The sequence below is a fragment of the Drosophila arizonae genome, chromosome 2 (genome assembly GCF_054131065.1).
Source record: "Drosophila arizonae isolate 15081-1271.41 chromosome 2, UAZ_ARI_1.0, whole genome shotgun sequence".
Taxonomy (NCBI): domain Eukaryota; kingdom Metazoa; phylum Arthropoda; class Insecta; order Diptera; family Drosophilidae; genus Drosophila; species Drosophila arizonae.
Genome location: NC_142922.1, coordinates 5,959,154 through 5,970,076, shown reverse-complemented (window position 1 = coordinate 5,970,076; position 10,923 = coordinate 5,959,154). Strand labels below are relative to the sequence as shown.

Sequence of the window (10,923 nt, the reverse complement as noted above, 5' to 3'; positions counted from 1 at the left end):
ATTCTATATTTTAGTTGTAAATTAAATGAAACATCTCGAATGTATTATTTCATTCATTTTGCCGCCTTTCGAAACTGCTGATAAAGTGGGACCAGAGATTGATACAAAAAATACAGTATTTCGATATTATTGAGAGTAATTTAGGTCGTAGTTGTTACTGCTCAACTTTTGTTGTCCCATTCCAAGTAAAGCAGCAGAAAGTAATAATATCTTCCATAATATATATACTAAAGATGACTACAGATGAGCGCAATTTTAGGTCTAGTTATTATGAGAAAGTGGGCTGCTTTAGTGTCGAAGAGAAAAAGTCACTTGATAAACTGCTACAGGATGATATTCGCAATCCCGCAAAGCTAAAGCACTTCGTATATACTTTTACGGTTCCAGCACAGCAGCGGAGTCTGCTATGGAGTCTGATAATGGGAATAATGCCACTTCATAAAAGCAACACCGAATATGTTCGGAAGCAACGCCGCCAAGTGTATGAGGATCTACTACGCGCGGTGACTGTAATGCGTTTCGTAGATGTGGATAAATCCAGACATCTGGTTCTATACAAAATGTGGCTACTGGAGAACAATCGCCTGCTGCATAGCAATGTGCGAGCTGGGAGTCAGCCAGATGACAATCATTTTATTGAAATTGCACGCACACTACTTGAAATATTCGACGATGAAATGGAAACATACTGGATTGCCAAGGGGTTTTACCAGTACACACGTGAACTGAAGAAGGAATGCGGCAAACTTAAGGAATTGACACAAGTCCTGCTAAAGCGCGAAGACAATGCATTATTTTAGTATGTCCTCTGTAAAAATTACTATTGCTATTAATTACTTCATTTTGATTGCAGTGGTTTAGAAAAGCTGGCACTCTTTGACGTCAATTCGAAGCTGTTAGACGATTGGTACACAACTTGCTTTGCCGGCGTAATATGTGAAACGGTCTTAGTCAAAATATGGGATAAGGTGTGTGGAGGCGCCAAGAAGATAGTCGTATTCCTTTTTATAGAGCTTATGAAAGACATAAGATCTTTTATATGTGATCTGAGATCTCAAGAGGAACTAAAAGTGTTGGTCGAAATGGTATGCTTCCGACTTCTAATAATTTATATGCTTATGATCTTTTTTATTTTAGATAAAAGATCAGGATGGGGTCATTGTAAACAAAGCCATTAAATCTTGGCATAGTAATAATAGTGAAGTTGAATACGTTCATTGAGTAAGACTGCAAAATGTATGTATTAGTAGTATTAATGTATTGGCGCAACAAGTAAAAAAGTGTATGAACTAAATGTATTTGAAGACCACGTCCTTCTTATCGGCCACCGTCTGAAACTCGAGTGTGACAGGGCATTGCATCCAATAAGACAGAAGCTCCTCCGTATAACCAATGAGGAAGTACATCTTGCGTGCGTTGATAGCCTGACGTATTATAGCAGCAATGCGTATCATATTGTGTTGTCGCTTAATAATAATTTCCGAGCATACAAGAGCATGCCATGTTCCAGTTATAAATTTTCGAATGAACACATCCTCAATGGCTGTTTGTGATGGACGCAAGGCATCCTTCAAAGTAGCTAAACAAAAATATTTTTACATTATATACAATTGAATAAACGTAAATACATTAACTTACATGTGTTCCATGAATTCCATGACTTGCGGTGTCCAATAAAATGCGGCGGATTAGCCATTTCGTAGGTGAGCGGCCTGTCTCGTTTCACGGTTATGCGATAACGTCCAGACTGCACGCGACAGCAAACCGCGCTAGTATGTAGGGCTGAATTATTGCCAAGACTGAGATGGGCTTCAGCCATTGGCAGCATCTGCGTTGTTACCTACAAAAATTAAACAAATAAATAATACGTTTTATTACTAATAGTTTTATTTACCTTTTTTAAAAAATTCATAACTTTTTACGGCAAACTCGAACTATGAGTACCAGCTGAGCAGACTCAGCTGTTATGCGTGACGTAATAGAAGCTAGCTAGTGATGGAACCTAAGCAAAATACTAAAATATATTGCAAAGGGATAAACAATTTTTTACGAATATCTTTCTTCTTGCTATTAATCTCACTTGCGGTATTAGAAAACAACATCAAAATTCAATCAATTTCAAGCCAGTATACAACCATAACAACAGAAAAATATAATCATATAAAAGCCAATATCCTTAAACATGCTACTACGGCTATCGATTACTTGTTGCTTTTCAAAATCGATAAAACATAACAGCATCATCCAAACAAAGGCAGTTGCTTCTGCGCTGTAGGTTGGGTTTCCGATGCCACAATGATATACTAAACATCTCAGCGCAGATCGCCTACCTGCTAGCTATTAGTGCTTCATAAAGAGGCAGGTAATTTATAGTTCCTGGAATATACTTAGGTACAACGCGTAGAATAGAGTGTTAAAGTTAAGCCCGGCAAAATCAATAAAGCGGAAACCATTTGTAAACATGACGCTAAACGAGAGTGACGCTCACAAGCAACTGGAGCTGACACGCAACTTCTTGGAGCTTTCTAGAAATACGGACACCTGTTCAGCATTGCGCAGCTCCGATTGCATCCAACTGTTGGTAAAAATTCTGCATGACAATGATGACGGTGCCGGTGCGGGCGGAGCAGCACGAAAAAATGCCAGCCAAGCCCTACATAATATTGTTCAAGGAAATCAACGGGAGATGAAGGTTCTGCGCCTTCTAGATCAAATACATGACTATAGTTGCAATTTTTTGCGAACTCAATTGCAAAGTGGTGGTGAATCGATTGCCGATGATGAAGAGCGTCATCCATTGGCAGCTATGAAGCTGCTGATGAAGGCTAGCTTCGATGAGGAACATCGCAGGACCATGTGCGAGTTGGGTGCCCTAAAAGCAATACCAAATCTGGTTCATCTAGACCATGCCGTTCATGGACCGGCAGCAGGTCGTGAGCAATGCAATTTGCTTAGACGCTATGCGCTTATGACGCTAACCAATCTCACTTGCGGTGAAGAGAACAACAAGTCACTTCTCTGTGGACAGAAGCAATTCATGGAGGCGTTGGTTGCCCAGCTGGACTCAAACACCCCGGATGTCGATGATCTGTTGCAAGCCACTGCTAGCGTTTTGCGCAATCTATCTTGGCGCGCGGACAAACACCTGAAGACCATATTTAACGAGCTTGGTACAGTGACGGCTCTTGCCATGGCCGCTATGCACAACAAAAGCGAGAACACATTGAAGGCCATTCTGTCAGCACTTTGGAATTTGTCGGCACACTGCAGCACCAATAAGGCGGAGTTCTGTGCCGTCGATGGGGCATTGGCATTTCTGGTACAAATGCTCAGCTACGAAGGGCCAAGCAAGACGCTGAAGATAGTGGAGAACGCTGGCGGCATCTTGCGGAATGTATCCAGTCACATAGCTGTTTGTGAATCATATCGTCAGATCTTAAGGGAGCACAACTGCTTGGCAATTCTGTTGCAGCAACTCAAGATGGATAACCAGACGGTAGTTAGCAACTCCTGTGGCACGCTCTGGAACTTGTCTGCACGTTGTCCTCAGGATCAACAGTTTCTTATCGATCACAATGCCATTCCGCTGCTACGTTCGCTGACTAGCTCCAAAAATTCCATGATAGCTGAGGGCAGTGCCTCAGCGCTTAAGAACTTGGTAAATTATCGCAACGCTCTTGAGCTGTCAACCAACAATGAGTTACCTTCAAAAGAGATACCCAACGGACATGCAGGCACATTGCCGCGTCGTTACAGCTCTTTGCGACTAAGTAGCAATCCCACAGGATCACTGAAGAAGGTACGCAGCGGGACAGCAAGCAGCAGCAGCAATGGCAGCAGCACATTACCTCGCAAATGTGAAAGCCGGGAGTCAATCTATTCCGGCAAGTCTGATTCCGACTCAACGAAATTCTCAACTAAGTCTGACAGCGCGTTTGAACAACGAAAGCTCAGTACTAGTACTGCGCTGAGCCATTATAGGGCACCCACGGAGGAGCAGCCCATTGATTATTCGATGAAGTACAGTTATAACGAGCACAAGCCGGCTAAGACCAGTTTTGACAATTCCATCGACTTAGATCAGCTCACTGATTTCAGTGCGCGATATAAGGAAAGACGGTCCGCCCAAGTCGCGAATTCACAGCCAGCAACTTGTGAGGAACGGCCTCCAGAGAGTAGTGAAATATTGCTCATATTGGATGAAAGTGCGAACCCCGCTCCTCCGACTCTGGCTAAATCCGCTTCGGCTTGTGATTTGAGCAGCGATCATGTGGAACGCCCGAAAACACTCAACCTTCGCAGTAATGCTTTGGAGAATCTAGCAGTCGATAAATCCGATGGCTGTTTGCACACGCCCGAACCGGAGCCCGGTGAGCGGCCGATCAACTACTGTGAAGAGGGAACACCCGGCTGCTTCAGTCGCTTCGACTCACTCACCAGTCTAACGGACGTGCATGTGAAGCACGAGAAGGAGCCAGTTGCTCCCAAAGCAACAAATAGCCAACAATCAGTTGTCGAGGCGCCAGAACAAGTCAGTGTCAATAACAACAGCAATAATAATGGTGCAGCTTGCCAGGCTATTGATTCCGCCCTGGAGACGCCGCTTATGTTCTCTAGACGTAGTTCCATGGATTCGTTGGTGAATGATGAGACTATTGGGTGTGAGGATAATGGTTCTGTAATTAGTGAATACAGTCGCATGCAAAGCGGCGTGATCTCACCCTCAGAGCTGCCAGACTCACCCACGCAGAGCATGCCCCAGTCGCCTCAACGCGATCGCAAAGTCAAGCCATCTCTTCCGCCTCCAAACGATAACTGCACAACCAACGGACACGACCTCAATGGCAACGATGCGCCGCGTAGCTACTGCACGGAGGATACTCCAGCTCTGCTGTCCAAAGCGGGCAGCAATAGCAATCTGTCGGTGCTTTCAATAGCCTCCACTGCCAATGACCACAATGACAATGGACAAATTACACGTCCTATGCCGCAAGTCCAAGATATGGCAATGAACGTTCCCGAGGATGCCATTTCCAAGATGCGCTGCGGCGGCAGCGCTCTTCCTAGTTATTTACCAGTGACGGATGAGATGAATAAGTACTACGTGGAAGACAGCCCCTGTAATTTCTCCGTTATCTCTGGTCTCTCCAGCCTAACTGTCGGCTCTGCGCAGGTGGGACCAACCCGTGCACTAAAGCCACCACTTCTGCCTAGGAATGCAGAGTCCGCTCCAAAGTTGCCACCACGACGAAGTGCTGTTCCTGTAGAAGCGGAGCCGCGTCAGCTGCCGAAACGCAGTGATTCGCTCAGTTCACTGTCAATGGACTCTGACGACGACTCGAATCTGTTAAGCCAAGTAAGTGCTGCTGGATGCCTATGTCATCTGTGTCATCTAATCCTTGTTCATACTTTTCAGGCCATTGCCGCTGGTAGTTGCAGACTGCCCCCAAGCGGTGCCAGCACCAGCTCGAGCCACACAAACACGCTGCCCAAGCCAAGCAACAACCACAGACGACAGACAATTTCGAATGCTAAGACTGACTACAGCTCCGATGATTCGCTGGACGATGGCCAATCCACTTCATTGTTTGAGCAGTGTATATTGAGTGGCATGCATAAATCGAATGATAACTTGGAAAGTGATCGCAACGAGCCCTCCAACGAGCGCTTCGTTAGCAATCAGGTGCGTCAGATCGAGTCTATGTTGGCCACGACTGTTAGATCTACGCCTCCGCGCTCAGCATCCAGTAGCCGACAGCGTCAACAACATCACTGGGTCTAGCTAATTAAGAATCTGTAGTTTTCAGTTTGCAGTTGGTTGGTCGTTTGTTTTTAAATATTTTCTAATGTAATATACACACTGCAATAATATTCATACGTTCTCAATTCTTCTAGAGCTCCGATTAAAAATTTGCACTTAAATTTAACAATTGCCCATTTGTGTTGCCCGTTAAGTCGTTGTTTGTTTTACCTATTCCACAATTTCAAAACGAACATCTAACAAAACCCGGGTCATCTAGATAACTTATGAATAAATATCGTAATGGGTACATTCAATATAAATTAACTTTAAAAGGACTTGAAACTTGTCAGCTGCTGCTTGTAACATGATGTTTTGGTCGACTATGCCTAAGTTTGGTTTGCAGTTGGAGCTGTCGATTTTAGTAAAAACGTTTTCGCGCATTGCGATCCTTGAAATACGAAATGGCAAATATTGCCACACCAGCCGTCACCAGGACTACGAAAAGCAGTATGAAAAATATTTTTGCATTTGACATTCCTGGTTTCGGATCATCTTTGTGTTCTCGCGGCGGTTCAAATGTTTTGGCATTTGGAATAATGTTGCTACGGCGCATAATCTCTTCGTGCTGGATAAAAACAAAAAATAGTAATTAGCATTGCTACACTAACTTAGAAGTTATCAATATGTATTAAACTTACAGTGATAGTTGTGTCTATATCGAAGAACTTGAAGCTATGAATGTCATGGTTATCGGACAAATCGCCCGTTGTTGCCGACAAGCCAAAGTAGTAGCCAGTGGGAAGCTCCACATTGTTAACTACAAAACAGTTTTTCCATTCGTTTCGATTTTCGAGATCCGTCGAAACGGACAACACGTCGTTCTCATATCGTATGCTAATAAACGTTTCGTAATCCACATTACGGAATCGCACTTCACAGCCAGCCAGCTGTGTGTGTGTACCATCTCTGTCATGATCGTAGCTCCAGGTGCCGTTATTAACCATCGCACTCAAATAGGGATGTTGATGCTAAATTTAACAAAATAACAGTTACTGCAAGTCAGCAAAAGAAAATTAACAAAGTACGTACATTATGTGGCCCATTGTGATTGCTGTATGTGTCCAGTATGATTGCCAGTCCAGAGAAATAGTCTTTGCTTCCAAATACAGGACCTGTTTGCATGCGATCTTTCGTATACCAAATGGCAAATCCGTCACCGAACAGCTCATTGCCCTTGCCGTGTACTTTGAACCCAACGTGAACTTCCCAATTGCGTCCCATAACGGGCTGTGGTATACAACAATAGTATCAATAATTATTTAAAATACTAAATAGCACGCCCGCATACCGAGTAGTTCCATAGCGCACCGCTTTTTGATTGCAAATCCGGCGTCAGTCTTATATAGTTACTGGTAACCATTGTGCTTCCCAAAAAATCCCAGTGTGGTAGTATAACGCCAACGCCTGGGGTTGATAACAAAACAAGCAATGTTAATACGATACATTTCGCATATTAGATATATGCATCATAGAAGCTTATCTTACCTTGAAATGGACGCACTAGGCTGTGTTCCCGCTTCATGTACTCATTGCTTTCAGAGCTTTTTACTAATTCCAAGGCCACAAAAGCGCCGAAAAACGCCAAGATCCAATTTGTGTTTATCTGTGTCATTTTAACATGCGTTGGCGTCTACTCTACAAAAATTTGGTTTAAGGATAGGCGAATCTTTCTCGCTTTTTCGGTTTTGATGCCGGTTTGATGAGTGGTTGCTTTTTGTTAGCTAGCTGCTGGCACTATCGATAATCACAGCTGTCCCATAAGCTGACAATAGTTACTAGAAACATCGATAAATACTAATAAAAAACAAACTTTTTCGAAACCTCAGCGAAAATACATTTTCGATATATTGCAGCCGATATAATTGTTGGGTTTTGCAGCACTGAGAGCTGTAGCTGTTAATTTTGGCTCTGCGAGCGTAAAATTTAAATAGTAACCGCCAAAAATTTGCGTAGCGATAATGGTCGAAAGGCAAGTGAATAATGAACATGCAAATTGCTTGTGTTGACAAGTAAATAAGTTATAAACTCTTCCCTATCGAAAGTGGTCAAACGGAAACATATTTGTCAGACATCTGCAACCTCGTGACAACCCGTTTCAATTATATTTTTTGACTATAACACCGACATGCTGTCAGTTTGTCCAAATTATGTTATGCGTGGTTGTTGGTGTTGTTGTTATTACAGCGGCTTATTGCGTACGCATATTCACGCCTTCAATTGGCTCCAAGTGAAAAACTGAAAACCAGTTTCAGTAACAAGAGTTTTCTTCCTTGCAAGCTACTGGAGCGTGCGTTAAGCTCACACACACAGAACTTCGGTGCGCTGCGTTGAGCATTGCCAAGGTCGATGTCGTGAGAATAAACGCTAAACGTTTTACACACATGCATTTGCGTATATGTGTGTGTGCATGTATAATGCAAATCGAAGTGGACCGGAAATTTGGAATGCTAAACATGTGAACTTGCGCTCGCTTTTCATAATTCTCTCTGCATATTTGGGCACAATTAGCTAATTGGCGATTGCAGCTGCAATAACTGTAAATCGTTAACCGTCTAATGCAGCGACGCTTCCTCGACACGTTGCTAATTGGAATATAACGTATCTAATTATATCAGAAACTAAGTGCGACATCGTCATACACTTAATTATTAACTCCGGAAGGTCAATGAATCACATCGACAACTTTGGGAGTTAAGTGAATGACAAAAAAAAGCAATGCAATCCAAATTTATACCAAATATAAATAATTTAAGAATTGAATTGAAATCATGATCACTTCTATCATAGAAGATAGACATTTCTTGGAATATAAATATATATTAAAAATTTGAGATTGATTCTTTCGGCGATTATAGTTTTGTTATCTTTTAACACGGCTCTGAGAGTGTATGTAAGTCGTCGCTCAGGTTAAAATCACATGAATCCTGTTCCACAATAAGATCTTGAGCAAGTTATTGCTCCTCTTAAACTCACTTGCAGTTGACTTCCTTAAGAGCAAGTATAATGGCGAGGTTCATATTAATATAATATGTATTTTATTTGTAATGTAATTTGTTGTTGTTGGATACTTTTGAATGAATTACGTATGAGCTGGCTTGATTACTTGGACTCTATAATTAGATGCGCTTGGAGCCATCAGTGATTGATGGACTTGTAATTCTCATTGATTTCAGCGCAGCTGCCGACAGCTGAGAGATGAGATAACAGATTAGCATGCAAATACTTGGACTATCATATCAGCTACTATTTTTAGCGCGTTTAAAAATCCATTAATTTGAGTCGGTCGCTCATGTGCAGACAAGTTTGAGCCCAACATAGATTTCAATTCCTTAAAGTGGCATTAACCTCAGGCCGGGCCAAGCCATACTGAGGCCGAAAATTTGCTCCAATGATTGATAACCGCTGTCAGACGTTTAACTATTTCAATTAACAGAACAAAACAAAAGCAAAGCAAATGGCAATAGTAATAGCAACAGCAACAGCAACAGCAACAGCAACAAAAAGAAAGCGAAAGAAGGCAAAGGCAAAAGGCAAAGTACGCACAAGGCAATCTGTTAATTGTTTAGTCGATCAGTAATAAATCAATGGCAATCGACAATTAAACGCGCTAATTGTTGCACAGCTTACAACAATTGCTCTATCCAATTGGCCAACTGAACTTGACCCCAACGCCAACTGAAGACAATACAAAATATGATTATACAACTCAATGCAATTCAATTACTGCGGTTTTCTGCGACTTGTGGCATCAACAAAAAGTTTGGGTTTTTGCGGCTGCCACTCTCAAACACCTGACAGCTGAACTTGAACTTGGTTTTACTATCGATAATATTATCGATTTGCAAAGGTAACCTCTCCTATGTTCTCCCCTCCATTAAGTGCGTTGACTGGCGGAAAAAAAGCTAAAACTAACGCATTGCTTGCATTGCTGCGACAAGTGTGCAATTTGTATTTAATTGGTCGCATTAATGGCGAGGGTCGTTAATTAAGTCATAAAATGATTTATAGCTGTGCTTACTCTATTCAGTTCACGAAATCTTTATCGCGAATACTTTCAGACGGAGAAACCTTTTAAAGTTATTAATACTTAGTTATTTCTTTTACAGATCTGACAACATCTAAAGCATGCCAATTGATTAAGTTAAATTAAATTTGAAGCTACATTGAAACGTGAATCTACTGAAATATCAGCAACAACTCAAGAACTACCCTCGTATGCTGTTAATTGTTTTCCAGTTTAAGGGTCGTAAATGTCAAGCATATTATGTTGCACACTTTAAAGCAATATCAATTGTAACAAAAGATCGTAATTCACAATATATGTACATACAGAAATAACTTGGCGGCTGGCTTGTGGTTTAAGCCTTCTGTTTACTGCTTCCGGCAAGCAACTCGTGCGTTATGATTATGATGATTATGCATATTGCGATCTTAAATCAGACAATCATACAAATATCTCGTAAATTGTCATTTAAATCAAGTCGACGACGTTCCTTTAAAAATGGCCTGAAAACTGAGCAGCAGCTGCAGCAGCAACAGCAACAACAACAGCGATCAATACAAAAAAGACCAACAATCACACGAAATTTTCACGGTCAACACGACAGAGGCGGAAGAAATTGCCAAAGCTATAGTTGCTGACAACACAGCAGCATTGTTGTTGCTATTGCTATCGTTGTTGTTGTAGTTGTTGATGCAATTTTTGTTGCTGTTTTCGCCTGCAATCAAGTCAAGGTGTTTGCCAGCTTTCCTATCACATTTGCATTAGATTTGCATAAGCGCCTATCGAGGCTGATTGACCCGAATGAAGTGCAACTCAAGCTGGAACTGAAACTGGTTACCGGAAAGCAACATCATCAACAGCAGCAGAGACCAGCGCAAGCCAAACGCTAGAAAGTTGCTTTTATTTGCCACTATCCGCCCAAGAACAACGACCATCACGTGTCGCACGTAGGCCAGCAACAACAACTTGCTTAAAGGCTCTCACACTCAATGCTCGAGTGAGAAATGACAACAACAACAACAACAAAAATAATGAATGAAAAAACTCACTCAAAACGCAGCTAACAAAGCAACGTCGGCCACGTCGACGTCGACAACGGCGCACGCTTGCCATGCTT

General features: G+C 42.1%; 4 protein-coding genes across 4 annotated transcripts; 2 read left to right on the top strand and 2 right to left on the bottom strand.

Annotated features, from left to right (window-relative positions):
• Positions 1-116: 116 nt before the first annotated feature.
• TBC1d7 (TBC1 domain family member 7) lies at positions 117-1,637 on the top strand. The gene is made up of 4 exons (XM_018000913.2): positions 117-799; positions 854-1,085; positions 1,138-1,236; positions 1,306-1,637. Exons 1-3 carry the CDS (start codon positions 234-236, stop codon positions 1,219-1,221), a joined length of 882 nt encoding a protein of 293 aa, XP_017856402.1. The 5' UTR covers positions 117-233; the 3' UTR covers positions 1,222-1,236; positions 1,306-1,637.
• mRpS24 (mitochondrial ribosomal protein S24) lies at positions 1,238-2,046 on the bottom strand. Its single transcript, XM_018000916.2, has 3 exons — positions 1,895-2,046; positions 1,639-1,840; positions 1,238-1,579 (listed from the first exon to the last, which is right to left on the bottom strand). Exons 1-3 carry the CDS (start codon positions 1,910-1,912, stop codon positions 1,290-1,292), a joined length of 510 nt encoding a protein of 169 aa, XP_017856405.1. The 5' UTR covers positions 1,913-2,046; the 3' UTR covers positions 1,238-1,289.
• A 135-nt stretch (positions 2,047-2,181) lies between these two features.
• On the top strand, positions 2,182-5,954 carry Apc2 (Adenomatous polyposis coli 2). Its single transcript, XM_018000668.2, has 2 exons — positions 2,182-5,356; positions 5,417-5,954. The coding sequence occupies exons 1-2, from the start codon at positions 2,462-2,464 to the stop codon at positions 5,780-5,782; spliced, it is 3,261 nt and encodes a 1,086-aa protein (XP_017856157.1). The 5' UTR covers positions 2,182-2,461; the 3' UTR covers positions 5,783-5,954.
• On the bottom strand, positions 5,801-7,423 carry LOC108609002 (vesicular integral-membrane protein VIP36). The gene is made up of 5 exons (XM_018000669.2): positions 7,289-7,423; positions 7,092-7,207; positions 6,833-7,030; positions 6,442-6,771; positions 5,801-6,368 (listed from the first exon to the last, which is right to left on the bottom strand). Exons 1-5 carry the CDS (start codon positions 7,413-7,415, stop codon positions 6,162-6,164), a joined length of 978 nt encoding a protein of 325 aa, XP_017856158.1. The 5' UTR covers positions 7,416-7,423; the 3' UTR covers positions 5,801-6,161.
• Between the last annotated feature and the right edge of the window lie 3,500 nt (positions 7,424-10,923).